General features: G+C 48.4%; 11 protein-coding genes and 1 non-coding gene across 12 annotated transcripts; 7 read left to right on the top strand and 5 right to left on the bottom strand.

Annotated features, from left to right (window-relative positions):
- Positions 1-61: 61 nt before the first annotated feature.
- C7M61_004966 (uncharacterized protein) lies at positions 62-568 on the top strand (the record flags this gene model as incomplete). The annotated part of the gene is made up of 1 exon (XM_024860278.1): positions 62-568. The coding sequence occupies one exon, from the start codon at positions 62-64 to the stop codon at positions 566-568; it is 507 nt and encodes a 168-aa protein (XP_024711496.1).
- A 105-nt stretch (positions 569-673) lies between these two features.
- On the bottom strand, positions 674-2,005 carry C7M61_004965 (uncharacterized protein; the record flags this gene model as incomplete). Its single annotated transcript, XM_024860277.1, has 1 exon — positions 674-2,005. One exon carries the CDS (start codon positions 2,003-2,005, stop codon positions 674-676), a length of 1,332 nt encoding a protein of 443 aa, XP_024711495.1.
- Positions 2,006-3,123: 1,118 nt separating this feature from the next.
- On the top strand, positions 3,124-4,323 carry RPN7 (proteasome regulatory particle lid subunit; the record flags this gene model as incomplete). The annotated part of the gene is made up of 1 exon (XM_024860276.1): positions 3,124-4,323. The coding sequence occupies one exon, from the start codon at positions 3,124-3,126 to the stop codon at positions 4,321-4,323; it is 1,200 nt and encodes a 399-aa protein (XP_024711494.1).
- A 712-nt stretch (positions 4,324-5,035) lies between these two features.
- Positions 5,036-5,527, top strand: UBC8 (E2 ubiquitin-conjugating protein; the record flags this gene model as incomplete). The annotated part of the gene is made up of 1 exon (XM_024860275.1): positions 5,036-5,527. One exon carries the CDS (start codon positions 5,036-5,038, stop codon positions 5,525-5,527), a length of 492 nt encoding a protein of 163 aa, XP_024711493.1.
- A 1,432-nt stretch (positions 5,528-6,959) lies between these two features.
- On the top strand, positions 6,960-8,462 carry UGA2 (Uga2p; the record flags this gene model as incomplete). Its single annotated transcript, XM_024860274.1, has 1 exon — positions 6,960-8,462. One exon carries the CDS (start codon positions 6,960-6,962, stop codon positions 8,460-8,462), a length of 1,503 nt encoding a protein of 500 aa, XP_024711492.1.
- A 91-nt stretch (positions 8,463-8,553) lies between these two features.
- C7M61_004961 (uncharacterized protein) lies at positions 8,554-9,495 on the bottom strand (the record flags this gene model as incomplete). Its single annotated transcript, XM_024860273.1, has 1 exon — positions 8,554-9,495. The coding sequence occupies one exon, from the start codon at positions 9,493-9,495 to the stop codon at positions 8,554-8,556; it is 942 nt and encodes a 313-aa protein (XP_024711491.1).
- A 138-nt stretch (positions 9,496-9,633) lies between these two features.
- On the bottom strand, positions 9,634-12,381 carry SWI4 (SBF complex DNA-binding subunit; the record flags this gene model as incomplete). Its single annotated transcript, XM_024860272.1, has 2 exons — positions 9,634-12,273; positions 12,337-12,381. 2 exons carry the CDS (start codon positions 12,379-12,381, stop codon positions 9,634-9,636), a joined length of 2,685 nt encoding a protein of 894 aa, XP_024711490.1.
- Positions 12,382-14,639: 2,258 nt separating this feature from the next.
- Positions 14,640-16,490, top strand: HOL4 (Hol4p; the record flags this gene model as incomplete). The annotated part of the gene is made up of 1 exon (XM_024860271.1): positions 14,640-16,490. One exon carries the CDS (start codon positions 14,640-14,642, stop codon positions 16,488-16,490), a length of 1,851 nt encoding a protein of 616 aa, XP_024711489.1.
- Positions 16,491-16,550: 60 nt separating this feature from the next.
- MAK32 (Mak32p) lies at positions 16,551-17,533 on the bottom strand (the record flags this gene model as incomplete). Its single annotated transcript, XM_024860270.1, has 2 exons — positions 16,551-16,613; positions 16,658-17,533. The coding sequence occupies 2 exons, from the start codon at positions 17,531-17,533 to the stop codon at positions 16,551-16,553; spliced, it is 939 nt and encodes a 312-aa protein (XP_024711488.1).
- Positions 17,534-17,952: 419 nt separating this feature from the next.
- C7M61_004957 lies at positions 17,953-18,024 on the top strand. Its single transcript has one exon. It is a non-coding gene; the product is annotated as a tRNA-Thr (tRNA).
- Positions 18,025-18,127: 103 nt separating this feature from the next.
- Positions 18,128-19,459, bottom strand: C7M61_004956 (uncharacterized protein; the record flags this gene model as incomplete). Its single annotated transcript, XM_024860269.1, has 1 exon — positions 18,128-19,459. The coding sequence occupies one exon, from the start codon at positions 19,457-19,459 to the stop codon at positions 18,128-18,130; it is 1,332 nt and encodes a 443-aa protein (XP_024711487.1).
- A 216-nt stretch (positions 19,460-19,675) lies between these two features.
- On the top strand, positions 19,676-20,743 carry DAO1 (Dao1p; the record flags this gene model as incomplete). Its single annotated transcript, XM_024860268.1, has 1 exon — positions 19,676-20,743. One exon carries the CDS (start codon positions 19,676-19,678, stop codon positions 20,741-20,743), a length of 1,068 nt encoding a protein of 355 aa, XP_024711486.1.
- Between the last annotated feature and the right edge of the window lie 1,516 nt (positions 20,744-22,259).

The following is a 22,259-nucleotide window of genomic DNA, read 5'->3' as shown; positions in this document are numbered from 1 at the left end:
AAACTAACAACCTACAGCGTCCAAAGCCAGACTCATAGACCAAGAAAAAAATAATACTGTCATGGCATCGGTTCCCCTGCTGCAGGCTCTGACGCAATCGCAGGAAACGCAGCCTTCCAACGAAGAAGGCTTGTACCTTGAGTCTTATGCATTCACTACAGCTGCTGCCATTGTGGGCTCTGTGGACAGAAAGATCTTTGTTTTGTTGAGAGACGGCAGAAACGTATTTGGCATCTTGAGAACCTTTGACCAATTTGCTAACTTGGTTTTGCAGGACACCCTCGAAAGAATCTACTTGCCTCAGGAAAACGAACAGGCTCCAGCCAGATTCGGAGAGGTCCCAAGAGGTGTTTTCATGGTGAGAGGTGAGAATGTGGTCATGCTCGGAGAGCTAGATATTGATAGAGAGGACGAGCATTTGATGCAGATGCAGCAAATTCCATTTGAAGCTGCTGAGGCTGAGATGAAGGTGAGAAACACCGCTAGGGTGAAGGAGGAGGCCAAGAAGGCCAAGAACTACTTGAGCAGGGGTCTCATCCACGACTTCCTGAAAACAGACTTGTACTAGGTCCGTATCGGACACCAAAAAGAAGCATGAACGGGTTCATTTCTGCTTATGTATTTGACGACGAATATCCTCAATCACGAACATTTCATAACACTTTTTCGTAGCCTACAACTTGGCCACTCTGGCAACGTTGGTCTCAAAGCTCTGGTAGAGCTTCTCGAGAGCAGGGAACTTCTTGACCTCAGCTCTGCCCAATTGACCCAAGTGAGCCTCATCGGGACCATCGGCAATTCTGAGAGTTCTGCTCATGGCATACATACGAGCCAATTCAGTGTCCTGGGAAACACCCTCAGCACCGTACATCTGAATACACCAGTCTAAAATCTGGAGAACTGTTCTGGGTGTGTCGATCTTGGCCATGGCGATCTCCCGCTGAGCCAGCTTAGCGTTTCCAAGGTCGATCTTGTGAGCAGCATTGAGGACCATCAATCTGCATCTCTCAATGGCAATCTTCCATTCAGCAAACGCCACTTGGAACGACTCACGATCCTTCATAGGCTTGCCAAAGATGAGTCTGTTACTGGCACGTTGAGCGACTCTTCCAAGAGCGAACTCTCCGACACCAATGCTTCTCATACAGTGGTGGATTCTGCCGGGTCCAAGTCTTGATTGAATAATTTCAAAACCCATGCCGTCCTTGGCAAGATAGACGTTTTGCATGTCCTCCGCCTGAACCTCGTAGTTATCGAAGAACACCTCACAATGTCCATGTGGGGCGTCATCGTAACCAAACACGTTCAATGGCCTCAAAACCTTTGCCTTTCCAGTAGCAATGGCCTTTTTTGCGTCAATGACCAAAACAGAGTGGTTGTTGTATGGTGTCTTCTTGTCTTCCGAGGTTTTACACATCACAAGCCACACAGCACATCTGGGGTCACCGGCGCCGGATGCAAACCACTTGAAACCGTTCAAAACGAGGTTTCCTCTGGCATTCTTCTTGGCAGAGGTGGCGATGTTCAATGCATTGGACGACGAGGTACCCTTCTCGGTCATCAAGAAAGCCGATCTGATGTCACCATTGAGCAAGGGCTTCAACCACTTCTCCTTCTGGTAAGGCGTGCCGTACCTGGCCAAAATCTCCATGTTTCCTGTGTCAGGAGCATTAGTGTTGGTGGCTTCTGGGGCAACATGAGCTCTACCCAAGTACATAGCCATCAAGCCATACTCCAAGTTCGTGTAGCCACCGCCCTCGGCGTAGTGCTTCGAAAGGAACATGTTCCAAAGTCCGAGCTCCTTGGCCTTCTTCTTCAATTTCTCCGTGATCTCAGGAGTCAGAGCCCATCTCTTAGCAGGATCCTCGGAAAGCTGTTCGTAGTAGATCTTGTCTGCGGGAATGCAGTAGTCGTTGACAAAGTCCTTGGTTTTCTGAATGGCCTCCAAGCCACGAGGGCTCAATTGAGCGAGAAAGATGGCGGGGATGTCTTCTTTGATGGACATTGAAAAATAGGATGGTTTCTGAAATCTGGAGATCCCGACCTATAAGTACTACCCCACCGTTATGGAGATGCAGGCACAGCGAGAGTCCGGGGATTACTCTGGAGATAAAGGCGGGGGCTTACATGTAGTTAGTGAAAATGGCCCGATTGGAAGCCAATTTCGGTAGACGTCGTCTGTGAGACGGGTAATCCGAGATCTTACATGTTGAATCTAGGTTTAGCAGGGACGATCTCGGGGAATCGCCGGAAAATTGGCGGGAAGATACCCGAGGAGGCATTAGCAGGAACGGTATGTGAGGTTTTGTCAAGATGGTTTTGAAGAAATGAGAAAAGTGTTTTGATTTGGGTGGTAGAGTTGCGTCTTGGTTTATTGTGAGTGGTATCGCTCACAAGGGAAATGAGGGTAATCAGTGATTAGTGATACTCTAAGTGAGTGCTCTGAGAAAGATGGAGTGTGTGATTCCATTACATTGCAGGCTCAGGAATACAGCTTAACGTCACCGAGGAGAAATGACTTCAAGTTGCCGAGCTCCTTTGGGCACCTTGACTGCAAGATGGGGAATTGCGATATAATGGGATGATGTCAAGCGTAACGCATGGGAACTCCATCGACTCCTCCCCGCTGAGCTTCAAATGTCCTTTAAGCGAAAGTTAACCACTGCTTATGTCGTGGATTTTTGAAATCTAATGTCATTCACTGTAACACCGCGTTTTGCAACCATTCGATCTGGTGCCATTTGGTATAGGGTCCGTGCACTCTCAAGATAACGAATCGAATCTCAGCAGAGACATCTTACTACTTTATTAATTCAAGTTGATTTATGTCAGATCAAATCAATCTAGTGTTGTCCCTAGGTCGTCGTTGTCTTCATACTGTGAGCTTCTTTCAGTACTGTGAGCAAACATGCGGTCACCCCAACCACCCAAGGCCAACCACGGAGAAGTAAACCATTAATCCATAAACTCACATCACAAAGAAAAATCAATAACCCTTTATTTCAATGCCGTGTCTCTCACTAACTCCAAATACCAGCTCCTCTTGCAACCTTCCCTGTGTCTGACCTGCACACGCAACAACAGTCTTTCTCAACTTTGGCCACTGTCTACTACACCACCATCATGGCTGAATTCGAATCTGACGTCCCCAAAATCCCAGACTATACGCTTCTGGAAAAGCAATTCCTAATCTCCAATGGCGCTAGTAACGCCTCCACCCTTGTGGACGAGATCCTCGCCGCCGTCAAGGAAAACAACATGGCCCCATACTACAAGTACTTGACGACAGAGTTGCCACAGCATTTCAAATTGGACAAGCTGCTTCTTGCCTCCATTAAATCCGTGAATGAGGAAAAGATCCTGGCTCTCAAGAAAGACGTTCAGGAAGCGGAGAGCGAGGAAGAGACTGAAATCGACCTTGTGGGTAGCTACACCAAGCTCGCTGAGTATTACACAGAAATCATCGACAGACAAAACGCCACCACGACATACAACAAGTTGCTTGGGTTCACGCAAAGCACCGGCTCCAAGATTGACATTTTGTTGACGTTGGCCCGTTTGGACTTCTTCTTCAACGACTTTGTCGCTGTGTCCAAGACGTTGAACGAAGTCGAGACCTGGATCGAGAAGGGCGGTGACTGGGAGCGCAGAAACAGAACGAAAACATACAGAGGTATTTACCACTTGGCCACAAGAAACTTCTCCGAGGCCGCAAAGTTGTTGATCGACTCCTTAGCAACCTTCACCTCCACTGAGTTGTGCTCGTACGACCAGATCGCTCAGTACGCCATCATTGCCGGTGTCTTCTCCTTGGACAGAGTGGACTTGAAGTCCAAGATTGTCGACTCGCCCGAGATCTTGTCGATCTACTCCAGCGCCAAGCACTTGGAGCCTCTCGTGAGCTTGACCAACTCCTTGTACACCTGCCAGTACAACTACTTCTTCCAGTACCTCTTGGAAACCTACGACGAGTTGTTGTTGACCAACAAGTATCTCAAGATCCACGCCAACTACTTCATGAGAGAAATGCGCTGCAAGGCGTACGCACAGCTATTGGAGTCGTACAAGTCGTTATCATTGAAGTCCATGGCCCGCAACTTCAGCGTGAGCGAGGAGTTCTTGGACGCCGACTTGTGCAAATTCATCCCCAACAACAAGTTGAACTGTTACATTGACAAAGTGAACGGTATCATCGAAACGAACAGACCTGACAACAAGAATAGTCAGTATCACCAGTTGATCAAGCAGGGCGATGGCTTGTTGACGAAGTTGCAGAAGTACGGTGCTGCTGTCAAGTTGAGTGGAGCAGAGAGAGTAGCATAATGATATAGAACGAGAGCAATATTGGAATTGGCGTAGAGAACTTTCACAGTGCCAAGGCTGTCTTCGGAGGTACACTCCGAAATTCATATGAGGGTGGAACATTCTCCAGTAAAACGGTGCAAATTCAAGGGATTTTGAGTAGGCAAGCAAAATCTGAGGTTTCGGTGATTCTACTATGAGTCAATCCCACTGACTCATACCAAAAGGATCAGTCATTTGAAAACGGAAGTGCATGTGGCAGCCAGACCCTGGAGCACGTCAATTCGCAGCCAACAAAAGCCCCAGGGTGTTTGAATCCACAGTTTTGATCAGCATGATTTTGCTTAAAGCGTAGTATTAATAGCTTCCGTTTCACAAAACAAGGTATATTTAACTCTTTTTTCGACCAAATCACCCCTCTTTAAGTATCACGTTCTGCGCTAAAACCTGCTCCTGGTACCCCGGTTTTCGCAACCACCGTCCACTAGGAACCTACACCCCATTGCTAACGCCACCGAATTTCAAAAACCAACCCAAAAGTGAGTCACTTTTTGCCACCTCGATCTTGACGAATTATTTAAACAACCCATTTCACCCAAACCAGGTGGTCACGTTACTCTCTTGTGCGCCACCATCTGTCTGCGACTCCCACTTCGTCTCACCTTATCTCACTACCACACCCCCAAGAATGAGTTCTAGAAGACGCATGGAAAAAGACGTAATGGACCTCATGATGTCCGACCACGAAGTCAACCTCATCGAGGACCTGATGCAGCAGTTTTTTGTCATCTTCAAGGGCCCCAAGGATACCCCATACGCTGGTGGTACATGGAAGGTCAGGGTGGAGTTGCCTGACCAGTATCCGTTGAAACTGCCTTCGATCGGCTTCGTCAACCGTATCTACCATCCTAACATCGACGAATGTTCAGGATCGGTGTGTCTTGACGTGATAAACCAGACGTGGTCGCCGATGTTCGGGCTCTTGAACATCTTTGAGAACTTCTTGCCCCACTTGTTGCGGTACGCCAACCCCAGCGACCCGCTCAACCTGGAGGCGTCGAACTTGATGAACAAGGATGAGTCTCGTTACACAGACATGGTGAAAAAGTACGTGCAGCAGTATGCCCTGGAGGATCTTCTGACCAAGGAGGGGGAGAACTCCGAGGAGGAGAACGAAGACGACGAGTTGAGCGATGTTGGCAGCTTGTCGGACGACGACGACTGAGGTCGGTGACGACTCAGGCGTCCGCCGTGACCTACGGTATGCATAGGACTGGTTCCACATAGAATTTGCACTTTATAGCAATCATACGCATGAGGATTTGTAGGGTTTGGAGGAGAAGTGTTGGGGAAGGGGTGAGGATGAATAGAGTACTGGTAGGCTGGAGCGAAGGGATGTGAGAGCTGGAGGTTGATTTAAGGACTGGGCTACAGTGGATGATATTTAGGCCTTTGATGAAGGAGCCTGAAGGAAAGGCACACCATATTGGGTCAACAGCTATACTTCTGGCCTTTAGGTGATGAATGTGAATCTGATCACGGATTCGACAGAGAAATGGTTGTGAGGACAGGCTCTTTTGCAAGGGCCCCAGATAGTACTCTAGCTGTGGGTTTCTGACAAGTTCCGATTACATTGAAACGCATGTGACGACCTTTGCTGGCTTTGGAAGAAATCTGAATACTACCACTGAAATTTCATGGCTCTGTGAATTACACCGAGAATACATCTATCCTGCTGGTCTGTATCAGCCTACCCATACCAGCGCAAGAAGTACTATCGTCTTTAGGTCTCGAAGATAGCAAAAAGAGGGAAACGGTAATGTCTATTTAGTCACGAAATGATTGCAATCACAAACTTGAGACCACCAGACTTTTGATCCATTTTACTAGCTGCTAGTCTACGTTACCGGCTGCTGGGTACCGCTAACGAATGGCTGCGAAAAGACTCAGCCGCACCCAATAGCGCTAATTCCCAGAATACTCCAGGTATACTTCAAGGAATTTCATCAACTTTGCCGTTTACCATTTCCCTCTAAGCTTTTAGTGCCATCTAGTGGCTCGCTACGTAGATAGTCGGACAATAGGCACGAGTGAATGTGCACAGCCCAAACTGCACCATCCCCCACCGTATCACCAGTAGAATCACCGTCTGAACTCTTTGATGTCTGGAGTCAACCAACAGACAACAAGTAGTCCTTAAATTCTTTTCAAAGTCACATTCTCCTCTACACTTTCACCCATTCTTGATCTTGCTTCTTGATTTAGCGCCCAGGCTGCGTTTCGTACATGCCTGTCAGATCACACGGAAAGCAGTGAACTCACAGCACAGTCTACCCCAGAAAAACCCACTCCACTGAAAAATCACAATTCATCTCCACCCTACCTTCCCACCGTTTGCACCCAACACCGCCACCTACCCCAAAATAACAAACAACCTCAATAACACTAAAAGTGCTTCCATCGCTCATCCACCACTTCAACCCAGCCAACAATGGCTGTCTATCTCCGTCCGAGGTGGTTATACCCGTTTTGTGGAGAGTGCGCTAGCACCCGCTAGGCTCGAAATACCGAAAAGGCTCGGCTACGCAGGCCTCGCAGGCATTGCAGGCGGGGTGCACTCCTTTGCTACTTAACCACAAGAAGCCCATTCTTTAGCCATGGCCCTGATCAGACGCTTTTCCTCCATGATCCAGGACACCTTGAAAAACAAAAACTTGTTCCGCACCCAGGGCTACATCAATGGCCAGTGGGTGCTGCTGGACTCGACAATTGACGTCTACGACCCCGGTTTGGTTCCTAAGCCTGAGGCCAAGATCGCACAGGTGAGCTCTTTTGCAACCAGCGACTACGAAAAAGCCATTGAGGCCGCCCATGAGTCGTTCAAGTCTTTCAGAAAGACCAGCGGCAGAGAGAGGGCCGGCTTGCTTGCGAAAATGCACAAGTTGATGATGGACAACCAGGACGACTTGGCTAAGCTTATCGTGGTGGAAAACGGCAAGCCATACGCCGATGCCTTTGGCGAGGTGGCCTACGCTGCTTCTTTCTTCCAGTGGTTCAGTGAAGAGGCTGCCCACGTCACGGGCGACATTATCCCGCTGGCCAACGCGTCCAACAGAATCTTGTCTATCCGTCAGCCTATCGGTGTGTGCGGCATCATCACTCCATGGAACTTCCCAGCCGCCATGATCACCAGAAAATTGGCTGCGGCCGCCTGCGTGGGCTGTACTACCGTGATCAAGCCTGCTTCTGAAACACCATTGACCGCTTTGGCGTTGGCCCACTTGCTGGAGGAAGCTGGCTTCCCTAAAGGTGTGGTTAATGTGCTCACCTCCAAGAGCTCTTCTGCTGCTGGAAAGGCCATTTGTGAGCACCCCTTGGTGAAGAAGGTGACCTTCACGGGTTCTACTGGTGTTGGTAAGGTGTTGATGCAGCAGGCGGCTTCCACGTTGAAGAAGTGCTCGTTTGAGTTGGGCGGAAACGCTCCATTTATTGTATTCGACGATGTCGATCTCGACAAGGCCATCCAGGGCGTTCTTGCCTCCAAGTTCAGAAGCTCCGGCCAGACGTGTATCTGCGCCAACCGTGTCTTTGTTCACGAGAACATCTACGATGAGTTTGCCAAGCGTCTTATTGCCAAGTTGAAGGAGGTTGTCACCTTGGGTTACGGTTTGGACAAGGGCGTCACCCACGGACCCGTCATTAACCCCAAGTCCTTGGAGAAGGTACAGGAGCACATCAAGAACGCCACCGACCATGGTGCCAAGCTTTTGCACGGTGGTGAGGTCAGACCTGACCTTGGTGACTACTACCATGAGCTCACAGTTTTGGGCGATGTCACCAAGGAAATGGAGATTTTCAACGACGAGACGTTCGGTCCTGTTTGTCCCTTGATTAAGTTCAAGACCGACGAGGAGGTGCTCGAATTGGCAAACGACACTGAGGTTGGTTTGTCTGGATACTTCTACACCAACGACGTGAGCCGTGTGTTCAGAATCGGTGAAGGTTTGGAGGTTGGCATGATTGGTGTCAACACAGGTGCCATCTCAGAAGCTGCTCTTCCTTTCGGTGGTATCAAGGAGTCTGGTTTCGGCAGAGAAGGCTCCAAGTACGGTATTGAGGATTACACCATCGTGAAGTCGATGGTTGTCGGAGGTATTTAGATACATCTATGCATAGACCTTAACAGATGTAATGAGTCTACACTTTGGTACTTTTTCCTTCTTATACTATACATCTAAGCACTGGCCGGAGCTAGTACTGGGGACCCATTGAATCACCGTAACCAGGTGTACCGTTGTAGCCTGGGCTCTGGCTGTAGGTCTGGTCGTTAAAGCCGGGGCTGCCACTGGCAGCACTCATGTTGAGAGAAACGTTGCCGAATCCATCGTTACCCAAGGGGATATCCATAGCGACATCTGCGGGTAGTTCTCCTCCAAGAGAGGTGGAAAGGTCTGGGGGAAGGTCGTCCACGTATGCTTCCGAGAAGTCGTCAAGAGGTTCTTCGGCATCAACTTCCATGGCTGCTTCGTTTGCACTCTCCTCCAACACACGCTGCTCTTCTTCTTTACGGCGCTGTTCCTCCTCCTCTCTTTTTCTTTCCTCTGCTTTAACAGCGTAGATGGAGCTATCGAAGCCTGGAACATCCTGCATTTTCTTTACATCCACAGGCAACTTGACACTTCTAGAAATCCTGTACAGCTCGTTGTTGAAGCTGATGTTCGTGTCTGGGAACAAAACTGTGTAGTATTGCTTTAATTCTTCGCTGTATTGCGACGTCACTTCCTTCTTCTGATTAAGTTCATCATCTAGCCTGAGGTTGAACAGCGAGATCTTTTCATCATTGTCTTCGTTTCTGGTACCCTTTTGGCTATTCAATTCGTCGACCTCTTTGCGAAGTCTGTTTATCGTCTCATCATTGATCCAGTCTTTCTCTGATATACGCAGAAGGTCTCTATCCTCACCAACTATACAGCCTTTCATTGTGGAGTAGTTATCCACAAGTTGCAGGGCAAAGATGGATTTATATGTCAACGAACGAAGTCCTCCTTCGACGGTATTACCATTTATGACAGATGAAGCAAAGCCCAAAGGAGCCACCTTTTCATTTGGTTCCTTATATCTTGGAGGCTTGATCACCGATATAGCGGGATTTTGCGCGCTCATGGCCGCCTTTGGTGCAGTTCTTTTGACCATTTTGGATTGAATATTAAGTAGCGCTGTTTTGAAAAAGAGTAGGTATTCTCACGCATCCTATATGCACAATTCTCACCATGATTCTCTAGGCTATTTTGCAGCCACTACAATTAACGTGTAAGTGTCCGTATAATCTCATTACATTGTTCCCTCCATCAACGATTTCTCAATACCATCGATGAGACCGTCGATATCTTCCACACGAAGACCACAGCTGAGGCTGATAAGCTTTCTGTACTTGTTCATCTTCGAGTTGATAGCCCACTCCTTCACTCCCTGGGCAACCTGATTCACCAAGTCATTACGCCTGAGCTGTTCTTGGGTAAGCTCCAATGCAAGTTGCCAACGATCGCTGGAAGCATCATCGTCTGACGTTGGTGTGTTCATTCCCTTCTCTTTCTCTTCCACGGTGTTTGCCAATTCATAGGCCTGTACTTTCTCAAACAGACACAAGAGCTGCTGCTCTTTATTCAGAAGTTCCGTTTTGAAACCATCAACCTCTTGGTCGACGAGTTGCTTGGCTTCTTCATAGTCCGTGATATCGTCGAAACCATTTCTCGACAAAACGGCCTTGACTTTCTTGAGGCCGGCAGAATCCGCTTCTTTCTTTGCGATAAGCTGTTCTTCAATGTCCTGTTCGTTTTTGCTTAACCCGCTAAGCTCCTTACGATACGAATCTGTGAGAAGTGTCACCATGCCATGCATCATTGTTGATGCGTCACTAACGGGAAGCTTCACGTCAAGGTCACCCTCCTCGTTAGCGTTTTGCTCAGACTTGCCATCAAACATGGCAGAGCGTGGCACAAAAGATTTGCCAGGAGTGCCCCTCGCGAGAGGAGAGTTCTCAACAGTTGCTTCCGAAATCACACCTAGAACATTCTGCTTACCAGCAGAGTTCGGGCTAATACCGGTCTGCTTAGGTGTGGAAATCGCCTCATAGTTAACTTTCGTTGGGTCGTCGGTGAATACGTTCTCTTTGTTGTCGTCGACAGTACCAGCCTGTCCCTCCATGAGCATTCTCAACTGTTCTTTGCTCACGCGATCATTGAGTTCGTCTTCTTCATCGTCTTGAATAGTAGTTCTTTGAGTGTCTGGAGTCTCGATGCGTCTGTTGTTAAACGATTGAATAGGGGTACCAAGCCCTGGTTGTTGGCTGCCTCTCTTGTCATTGACATCCAATCCAGTGGATGAAAAAAATTGTTGCATACCTGGTTGATCCTGATGGACGCCAACATTGTAGATAACAAGGCCCAGCTGCATGATAATTCCTTTTGCAGCTTCATTGTTGACGTTCACTAAGTCATCTCTGGCACCGTTACTCAACAAAAATTTTACGAATTGTGAGCAGCTTGCCCAAGCAGCAAGATGAAGACATGTGTCGCCATTCACATCTTGGTGATCAATGACATTCTTCAACAAGTTGACACCAGAGGAGCCGTTCTTCGTTGTCATTATCGAGAGTTTCGAAAAGATATGTTCAAGGTAATGCGTAAGGGACGCGAGTTTCGAAGTCATCTTGGAAAATTGACACAAGTAGTGTAATGGTGTACGTCCGTTAATGTCTGTGTGGATGAGACAGACCTCAAGTGCATCCAAAATCTGTGGGAAGTTTCTGAGTTCATGACAGTTGTTGAACGAAATGCACTTGGACAAGGGGTTGAGGCCGTGGTTATTCACCACCAACGCGTTAGCACCTTTGGAAAGAAGTAAGTGGACGAGGCTAGCATTACCAATGGAAGCAGCCCAGTGCAAAGCGGTATGGCCCTCATCGTCAATCGCCTCATTCATGTTAAACTCTGGAGGAGGGTTATAGAGGAATTGAGGAATAGGGGAATTGTCATCGCTAAAAAAACGCAATAGCTGCGCAGCGAAAGTGTCTTCCTCGGCAACCTTCTGATGGTTGCCGTCCAGGGAGGAGATAGATGTGTCTGAATCCCTGTGGTGCTCTTCCTGTGACCAATTGGCATCGTTCGTTGATTGCGACAGTGTTCCTTTCTGGTGTTGCTGATAGAGCATTTGCTGCTGGTTCTGGGGTTGCGGGAGACCCTCTTCCTGGTAAGCGCTCATCTGACGAGCAGGATACTGTGAGTAGCCCAGTAGCTGGTTGGGGAAGTTGCCGAAGGAAGCTTGCTGTGAGTTGAAACCGTTCATGTTGACCCTTTGAGAGTTAGCAAAATTGCCGTTGCCAACAAATTCCTGTGATTGGAACGTGGGAGGCATTGATTGCACTGGAAGCTGCATCTGGCCGTTATAGCTATGTTGAGATGCCATTGGCGACTGGCTCATTGGGATATTGTCTCTGGGAAGCGAATGTTGGTAGCCGTCTTGTGTGAACAAAGCTTGTGGCGGGAGGTTGTTGTCGAGGCGCATCTTCTTTGGAGTCTCTTCCTTCTTGTTCTTCTTGACGTACTTACGCTTGACAGGCGTGCCGTCCTTGTTAACGCCCGACGACGAAGAGACAGGGGGTTTGGATTTCTTCGGAATCACCACCGAGGTATCTGAAGGGTCAACATATAAGACGGGCACCATCTCGGAAGAGATTGCATACTCATTGGCGAGGTTCCGAGCGTCCGGCAAGGGAATCCAAGTTCCCTGAAATCTGCCGTATCCACCCTGAACTTTTTCATGCTGGCCCTGCTGCACGCCCTTTTCGAGGATCTTTGTCCGCTTGGCTTTGGGGAAATTGCACAACTTGAGGATCTGGGTAGCATTGACCCAGTCATCCTTGCAGCGTCTCATGATGGGCATATCATTGACCAAGCACTCGTAGACCTCTATCTGACGGGTTAGTTATGGGAGGAATTGGGGGGGAAACTTTTGGAGAATTTGAAAATGACATACGTTCGAGTACGTGGCTATGTACACGGAGGGATGTTCGTAAGACATGATGGGCCTTCGAGGGAGGGAGAAAGCAGGAAATGCTGAACCAAGAAGGAAAAAGGACCTGATGCGAACAATTTACAAAATCGGTGTTAATTAAACGCGTTATCTGGCCTGCGTGGTGCACGGGTGTGCTGGTTAGGCCTCGCTCGAGGTGAACGCGTTAGATAGCTCTTTCTTAGAGAGGAAATGGGGAACAAAGTCGATCCGGGCAAAAAACTAAGCTTCTTTTATAAGTTAGATTTTTAGGACTAAGGGGCTCAGGCGGAATGTTTCCGACTCATGCGGTGGGCTTGGTCTTTTTTTTTTTTTTCTTTCTTTCTTCTTTGCTGATTGTCCGCGGAGGCTGGCTTTTAGTTGCCCTTTTTTTGCAACCATCCCGCCAAGATGCCAAGGGCTGAGTTTCTCGAGCACCCTCATCGAGATGATCTGGAAGATGGAGTTTTCAGTGAGGGTCCCCTAAAATTTAGAAATCTCCCCTCCTGCAAGATCTGATTATCTTGCACTTTGCGCTGCTTTGTTGCACTAGAGCCCGGAGATTCGCAGCCAATCGAATGCCCAATGTCCCAGAAAACCAGAGAAAGCATCCTCCATCATGCCTCCCAGATCGACGTAACATTCAAAGCCGACAATAGCGCCGTGCCTGTTTGGCGTAGTTTACGGTTTGTTAAGCCTGGGAGGGGGTGTCAGGCAGTTGTAAGGTGACGCAGAGAAGCCCGCGGGGAGTGGTTGCAAAATGCCCGAACAGTAGCGAAGAGCCTCCTCTGGCCAATGACAGCACAGTCAGAGTCAGTGACCAGGCGTACCTTCCAGTACTTTATTCGGCCTCGTTGACCGGCACCAGTTTCCGCAAATCCGGCGCCACTGTGGCTTCCGTGTTGCAACATTGAGCATTGTGCCAAAGTTCAATTAGACTTTCCTTGCTGCGGTGCAGATCAGGCCCGTGGCCAAATCGGGATCGGACTTTTGATTGCCGGTCTTCCAAGATAACAGTAAATCTGGCATTCTGGAAGATCCCAGCCGTGCTGGATTCGATCAATGTGAATTTTCACGCAGGCAGGAAGACAGGCTCAGAAAGCAAGCCAACCGCTGAGTCCCCACCTCCAAATCAACCCCCATCTCCTCGAAATCTATTTTAAACTTCGTTCGCTATTCACTTTCCTTTTCGTCACATCGCCAGCAACTCCTCCCGTGTGACCGGTTCCAGTGCTGTTCCTGCGCTGAGGTCCCCAGTTGGACTCGGTGAAAAGTGACCTCCGACTGCCTTGGCAGGTGCCACCGATGACACCCAGCCAGCTTTAAATTCCTCCGTAGATCCCAGCCACCCTGCCCCAGCCAGTCATGTTGTGGATTCAGCTCAAGAAGAATACGATCAAGCCCAATGTGGTGTTCACGCTTACCATGCTCTGGAAAGGCCCCCGTCCCCGCCCACCTGACCACGTTCCGTTCTGGAGCAGAATCAAAATCGGAACGTTCAGCTTGTTTCAGTGGAACAGAGCTACGGTGGTGAAACCGCCGATATCGTATGGAAACCAGGGTCCGGTTTCGCTGCATCCTGCGGCAGAATTAGGAGGGCCTCCAGTGACATCATCGGCACGGAATGTGGAGAAGCCAGGCGAAGCTCATCGGTCGAGGATTCTCCCATAAAACGCCTTTTGATGAGGAACTTTATTTTTTAAAGATCGCAAGATCAAAAAATCACAAATTCTAGAAACCCTGGTGGTCAGCCGTGTAGAGCCCAGCAATGCTGCTTCCTCTGTGAAACCACCTCGCCTATGTTCAAAACCACAATAGCGAATGTTTACTGCCGTGCATAAGCCCCACCGGTGGCTGCGAAACACGAATCACCCGGACCATTCGGGCACTTCACTTCCCTCCAGATCCCGTATATATACCCATTTGTTTTGTAAAATTAATGCCGCCCACACCCCTCCGAAGCCGCCCCGGCCTTGTCACCTTGACTCGCTGTCATCGAATGTCTTGGCCATTGTCCACCGAAGAAGACGAAGTTTTCGCAACCGATCGGTCACTTCAGAAAAAAAAGGAAGCAAGCTGTAAACACACGGCCTCCCAGCCCCCAATTATAGAATAAAACATAAACGCCATTTTTGCCCCGTCTCCCCTCTCTGTGTTGTGCCCACCAGGAATTTTCGCGTATACATGAACTGTACCATGCTGTCACTCACATAATGCCAAGTCTCCCCACTACATAAGCTGTACATCTGTCTTTTTTTTCTTCTGCCTCGTCAACAAAACATCCACATATGCCTCGTCTAGGGATAATTCCCTGCAACCGCAATGTCACGGGCACCATCGCCATGATGGACGACGATCTGGCTGCTCCTCTGGAGGCCGAAACCGCTTCCTTGAAGCGTACCGATACCGGCATCATTTTGCATCCACAACCCCATGACAACCCAAACGACCCGCTCAACTGGCCCACCATCCGCAAGGATATCTGTTTCTTGATCATCGGGTTTCAGACGTTTATCGGAGGTGGTCAAACGCCCATCTTGGCCGCTGCCTTCTCATCGCTTGCGGAGGAGTTCAATGAACCGCTTTCCGTGATCTCCTATTTGGTGGGTGGCTTCATGTTGGCTCTTGGCGTCGGTTCCGTGTTCGCCAGTCCCACCGCCGTTCTCTACGGAAAACGTTTGGTCTACTTGCTCGGCATCTTGATCTTCTTGATTGGTGCCATCATCGCCGCATCTTCGGAGAACTACGGTGCCCTCATGGCCGGCCGTATTTTAACCGGTTTTGGTGCCTCTCCCACAGAGAGTTTGACCTCTGCCAGCTTGAGTGAGTTGTACTTCCAGCACGAGCGTGCCTACAGAACAGGCCTTTACACTCTTTTGTTACTCGGCGGAAAGAACATCATCCCGTTGCTCTCGTCCTTGATGTTCGAGCACTTGGGCCGCCACTGGATGTACTGGATCTTGGCCATGTTTTTGGGCTTGAACCTCATCCTCACCTTCTTCTTCGTGCCCGAGACTTTCTGGGAAAGATCTCCTACTCCGAGCAAGCGGTCTATTCAAGAGACGGAGGCCGCCCGTCGTGCCCGTAATTACATTCCTCCCGAGCAGAGACCCCACGCTTATGCTCTCCCATCGTCAGCAAACGTGGTGGACGCGGAGAGTTTGTCGTCTTCTCGCTTTGAAAGCACCATCCACGATACCCACGGAGACCCCGTCGGCATCACTGACATTCACCACGAAGACGCTCCTTCCATCTCGTCGACCCCAAAGAGCTTCAAAAATAGATTGGCATTGCTCTCGGGAAGACACACGCCTGACAAGTGGTGGCAGGTTGCATTGAGACCGTTCTTTCTTTACTTGTACCCACCGGTTCTCTACGGCAGTTTGATCTATTCCATGGCCGTCGTCTGGTTGATTGTCATTTCCGAAACCGTTTCCGACATCTTCAAGGGCGAACACTACGGCTACTCGCAACAAACCGTGGGTCTCTTCTACTTGGGTCCCTTCATTGGCGGTGTTCTTGGCTCGCTCACCACCGGTTTCGTTGGGGACCGTCTTGTGAGATATCTTGCCGCCAAGAACCACGGCATCTACGAGCCTGAATTCAGACTATTCATGTTAATACCGGCGACAATTCTTGAGTGCTTTGGGCTTATGGGGTACGGCTGGTCCGCCGCAGACGCCAAACCTTGGATTGCACCGGTTGTGTTCTTTGGATGCTTGAGTTTTGGCTCATCAATGGCCTCCACAACGGCCATCACATACACGGTTGACTGCTACAAGATGTTCGCAGCTGAAGCATTGGTTTCCTTCAACTTTGCCAAGAACTTCTTGGGCTTCATCTTCTCATTGTTCAACACCGATGTCTACTTTGCCAGAGGCGGTAAAAACACTTTTGTCATTTACGGTGTTGTGCAGATGTTCCTCAGTCTTTGTGGTATTGGAGTATACATGTACGGCAAGGTCTTCAGAGCCTGGACCGACGACAAAGAATTGTTGAAGGTTCTCTACGCCCATCCTCCTGCAAAGCCTGAAGCGCATGATGAGAAACAAGATGATGCAGAAGCTCTCGATTCGTCTTCGCCAGACTCTACTGCCGAGTACGTCAAGTCCAACGAGCACCTGCCAAAATCGCATTAAAAAAATTGTTCCATTTATAACCAGTCTATTTCCTTCAATTCTATCGTAAGCGATTGCTTTCTAATATAAGTCTGGAGACGTTCCTTTGTGGATGTCCCGTTCCAAATCTCCGAGCTGGGCTCCCTTGTAGGCATTCCAAGTTTTTCCACAATACAGCCGCTTGCTACATTGCCAAAGATTCCTGCTATGAGCCAATTTTGGTTCGACAAGTAGAATGCCGTCATGAAGGCCCCACAAAATGTGTTTCCACCACCTGTGACATCCTTCACCTTAGCTTGATCGTCGTGGTATGCCTTAAGCATAAACGCCTCTTTGTGGGTTTTAATGTAGCAGCCCCGAGCTCCACATCTTATGACGACTCCTCCATCGTTGGGTGAGAACTTGACAAACTGCTCAGCTAATTGGGCAATCCCCTCCTCGGTGCTAGGTACTGCTTTACCTAGAAAACCAGCAGCTTCCTCGAGGTTGGGGCTGAACACATGTACCTTGGGTAGTAGTTTCGTAAGGTCCTCGTAGTTCTCAGGAACGCATACATCGGGGAATGGCTCGAATATGTGTAGCGGTGGACTACTCCCAGTTCCCTTCAATTCATCGATAAACCGGTCGATTATAGTGCCACAACGGTCAATGGCACAGCACGTATGAAACGTCTTCAGTCGGACCAAATTGCCTGTCTCAACAATATCAAAGTCCTCGATCCTCTTCTTTGGTGATCTGTAAACAAACGAACGAATCCCATTTTCCTGGTACACGTTTGCACCTCTTGTCGTCAAGCGATCTGGATTCTCGCGGAATACAGGGCCAGCACCCCAGCTCTTGATTTCACTTTCAACCTGTGGTGGGAAGTCTGTTCCCTTATCTATGATACCGCTGATTCTGGGACCTAGTTCTGGTCCACAAGCTATTCTTCCTCCCACAATGGCGTACAGCGCCCCGCCTCCAATGATGTCATGTTCAGACTCCCGTTGCCATGATTCAGGATAGATATTGTCGTCGATGATGAAGAGTCCCAAAGTGGTGAGTATGGGGTCTGGAGGAGACATGGCTGCGACTGAAGATTCGGTGCGCAAGGTTCTGAAGAGTGCTGATTATTTGGAAGTTTGGCTAAGTTCGACCACAGGGGCCGTTGATTGTATGGTTTGAGGGAATTGTCTGTCTCTAGAAGCTGTTTTTGGCACTGGATTGGTCCAAAACTCGATTTTTTCAAATGGTTTTTTTACTCTAATAAAGAGATATCAGTTAAAAAAAAAAATGGTGGGAGTAGCGTGGTGCCAGATCTTGAATGATGAAGAGCAGCCAGAAATGCTCCAAAATGGCTTAGATTTGTTTCTCATAAACTTTAGTATACATTCTTGCTGAATCCCAAAGCATTTTTTGCAAAACTTGTTGGTCCTGCATGTACAGGAATTCGCGTTTAAATTTGGCTTTCTTGTTTAAACTGTTGGCATTCGCATCTAATCGCGCCCGCTTGGCCAAGTGGTAAGGCGCCTCACTCGTAATGAGGCGATCGTCGGTTCGAATCCGACAGTGGGCACGTTTTTTTTTTTTAATTCTTCTTTTTTGTACTCTATACTGAAAAAGGGTTTCTTTTTGATTCTTATTGGCTTTATGCTGAGTTCCTATATTATAGTACATGCTTATTCCTTAGTAGCTTTTGATGGGGGTGGAGGTGGCGGTGTGTCTTCAGGCTGCTCGCCGTACTTCACGTCAGAGGCCTTGGACCTATCTAGCTCTTCGTTCATGAAGTTGGTAAGATCAACATTTGCTGATCCGTGGTGTCTTTTCTTCTTGGCTAATTTGGCCGATGGCGGTATGGATGGTGGAGCGATTGGGGCTGCCTGGGGAACGATAGCGGTTCCAGAAAACGAGGCCGTTCTTGGAGGCGGGGCGCTTTGTGGAGGTGGAGCGCTTTGTGGAGGTGGAGCGCTTTGTGGAGGTGCACTAGCTTCTGGTTCTGGTGCTTTCTCGTTCAAATTGTAGCTCAAATCGGTTTTGTTCTCGTAAAGAAGATCGTCGATGGTCTCCATGTTGTCAAATTTGCCAACCACTTCTGGTATACGATGGAGCCAGCCATAACCAACATCGCAGCCTAGAATACCCTTGGCTCCTCCAGTGGACCAACCTCGTGATAGGTTGACAGTCACAGGACGTAAGACATCATGGTCGTGGTTGTAAACGTACAACATGATGGGAATGGTATCCTTTTGTTGAACGGCACTGTGGTGGTTGTAGTAGCTCAAAATAGTTTGAGAAAGCAATCTCTCTCCGCCATTGGACAAAAGACCTTTTCCATGCTCGTCCGTGTCAAAGCACGAGTCACATCCGATAACATAGTCTGAGTGAGGGACAAGCTTAGCGTCAAAAGCTGGAGAGCCAGGATGCGTATTGAGAACACGCCACACGTATGTAGCGTTATTCAAGTGCTCTGACTGTACGGTTAGGCCAATCTGCTGGAAGTTGTTGAGGTATGCCTTTTCGTCAGCACCGGTCTCTGTGGGAAGCTCTTTACGAAACTCGTCAAGAGGAACACGGACCTGACGCACCACGCCGCCCTTGGCACTCCAAACCTCAAATTCGACCTGTCTAGGCCCATTGTGGTGAGCTATGTTTTCAAGTTCCTGAGCCAAAGCGTCCCAGTCTATCATGCCGGCTTCAGCGCCCTGCTGTCCGTAATTAACAGCTCCCTCGTCATTGACACTGTAGGCTGAAGAAGGAGGATTCTTCATGGGCAATTCGTTGTTGTTGATTCTGATAATAAAGTCGAACCAGGCCTCTAGACCGAGCCGGTGAGCACCAGAATGAGGAATCACCTTAAGCACGCGAAGACCGTAGCCATTGTTGTTGATTTTTTGGGTTTCTTTGAAGTATGAGTTGTCTGATTGGTGCTGCAGAAGATTCGAGCCGTCAAGTCGGTCGACTAGCCTCCTTGCAAATGAGAACATGGGTTTCTGTTGAATCAATGTGAGCATCTGGCGTTATGCCTTGGGGCCATGTGCAGGTGGATCCATGTCAACCAAGCACCCACTGGGAAAACGACAATTTTATATTCAATTAGGCCAATTCTAGATTATCAATATGTTGAAAGCTTTTTCAATTTGCTTCTTGAGAGTCATCCGTCGCTGTGGAGACATCACCACAACCAATCATATTGCGCACTGCGATAAGCTCAAGTTGGACCAACTACCATGTCTTCCTCCAAAGTGGTTGTTGTAGGCGCTGGCGTCGTGGGACTTACTGCTGCCCTTCAGCTTAAAAGAGCGTATCCAGATTACGACATCACCGTTGTGGCGGCACACATCCCAGGTGACTTCAGCTTGGGATATGCCTCACCCTATGCTGGAGCGAACTGGCACTCATTTGCCGGTCCAAGGGACAAGAAACTTCAGGAACTTGACGAAGTGGGATATCACGAATTCCAGCGTCTTGCGGATGACCCTCAGTCGGGAGTGTGGCGCCGAGCCAATGCCAATTACTACACTCCTACAGCTGTCGCTAGAGCTAATGGCGACACCTCTGGTTTCAACCATTGGTTCAAGGAGCTTGCCAATGAGAGGGTCATTCCAAAGGAGGAGCTTCTTCCAGGAACGGTATACGGTACCGAGTTTGATACGGTGGTGATTTCCGTGCCGATCTACCTCAACTACCTCTTGCAGCATTGCATCAAACTAGGTGTGACAGTCAAGCGTGTTAGTTTCATCACAAGCATCGATGAAGCTCGTTTACTTCATTCTTCTGGAAAGGAGGCCGACTGGGTGGTCAATTCCGCTGGACTCATGGCCTACAGAATCGACGGAGTCAATGATGCGAGGCGGAATTACCCAGTCAAGGGCCAGGTGCTTTTTGTCAGGAACAATATCAGCAAGTGCATTTGCGTGGAGGGTTTCGACGACCCCAATGAGCTCCTCTACATGTTCCCACGCAAGGAAGGCGGAACTATCATTGGAGGTACTTTTGTCCAAGAGAACTGGGACCCCCAGGAGAACAAGGCGCTTTCCGTCAAGCTCTCACAGCGAGCTGTTGCGTACGCCCCGGAAATCGTGGACGTCAAGTTCTCAAATCCAAGCTTTTTGGACGTTGTTCAAGTAAACGTTGGACTCAGGCCTTTCAGAGATGGTGGCATGCGGATTGAGAGAGATACCAGACGACCATGGCTTATCCACAATTACGGTGCTGGCGGTGGAGGATTCCAAGGAAGCTACGGATTTGCCAAGAAGGTGGTCGAATTGGCAGCACCTTCCCAGCCAAAACTCTGATATGGTTATTTCAATTAAGTATATAGTACAACAATGGGTGCAAACGAGCGTTGGAAATTATCGCCTCAGTGGCAGAGGAAACGGGTAAGCAAGTTGAAGCCTCTCTTAGCACCTTCCTTGGCGTATTTCTTTTGGTGTTCCTTGTCGGTGTGGGTGTTGACGAACTCCTTGGCCTTGCCTTGTCTTCCAGCTAAGGGAGTAGGCTCGTCATCGTACTTTTCCGTGTGGATCTCAATGTCATTGTAACCATGTTGAATGTCAAATGGCCCCGGGTTGGAGGGTTGTTCAGGGATGTTGCCAGCCATTGGAGGAGGTACTATGGAAGTTTCAGCCAAGTCAGTCTGCAAAGCTCTTATATAAGTCTGAGGCTGGTTGCTACTCTTGACAGGCCCGTGCGTTTGTGTACAGGGCAACAGGACGTTTGCTCGATAGATAGCGCTTAATTGCTAATGTTAGTCTTTCTTGGACACTTCCTCGCATTACATGTGACAGATTTTTGCAGCCTCAACGGCCTGTCAGTAAGGGTGCTGGGCTTTGTCGAGAAATTGATGTGCAATTTAAACAGAAGGCTTGGTTATGTGACCGTACGGCTGCTGCATGTTAGGCTCTCCAGCGATTTTAGGTTTAGATAAAGATGCACCTTTGGGTTTAGGTAACACAATTGAGATGGCTTGCTTCTGATTTTTGTCAATTAATTAAGTGTTTTGTGATATTCTGTGTGGCCGTTGTAGGCTTGCTTTCATAATGTATTGCACAATGGATGTTCTGTACCTTCGCCGCAGGCTGCCCTGAGGCTCACTGGTGTCACTTCAATTGCACGCCAAATTTGACAACACCCCATGTTTATGGTTCTACATAATTATTGCTCTTCATTCTCGATTTTTTACCCATCTGACTTGGAGAGATTGTAATTGGTTTTGGGGCATTCGAGAACATGGATTGCGCAGTGCATGTTCTCTGCGGCTATGGAGTAGACGTTCATAAGAGAAACATCAACCATTGAACTATAGAAAATTGATGAAGAGTTCGCCTTTCGTTATATCGCCTTTGAAGCATTTGGAGTCTTTATTTGGGCTGGACAATGGCTGGAGTCGAAGCGTTCTTTGATGTCGATGTAGGATCGAGGACTCGAAAGCCACAAAGGTCAAATGACCCAATTCGATTGGCATAACGAATAGCATTCATTAGAAGGAAGAATTCATGATTTCAAACGTTCGTTCATCGAAATCACGAAGCATCACACCGCAGACATTTATCTCGGAATTCATCGTATAGGTCTTTCGATAAGACACCTCTCTTCCCAGAAGTACGGAAGGACATCAGATGAATAGAATGTGATGTGAATAGATGCTTACGCTTTACATTGTTTTTCAATTATATTTATTTTTTTCTATTTTTTCTAGTTTTTTCTCTTTTTTTTTTTTTTTTTTTTTTTTTTTTTTTTTAATTATATTATGTTTTATTCAGTAAAAGACCAATTCACCAAATTAAATAAAAAACTTCCTTCTTTGGAAAG

This window comes from Candidozyma pseudohaemuli (assembly GCF_003013735.1).
Source record: "Candidozyma pseudohaemuli strain B12108 chromosome Unknown scaffold00020, whole genome shotgun sequence".
NCBI classification, from domain to species: Eukaryota; Fungi; Ascomycota; class Pichiomycetes; order Serinales; family Metschnikowiaceae; genus Candidozyma; species Candidozyma pseudohaemuli.
The sequence above is the reverse complement of the archived record's forward strand: the minus strand, read 5'-3'. Positions and strand labels throughout refer to the sequence as shown.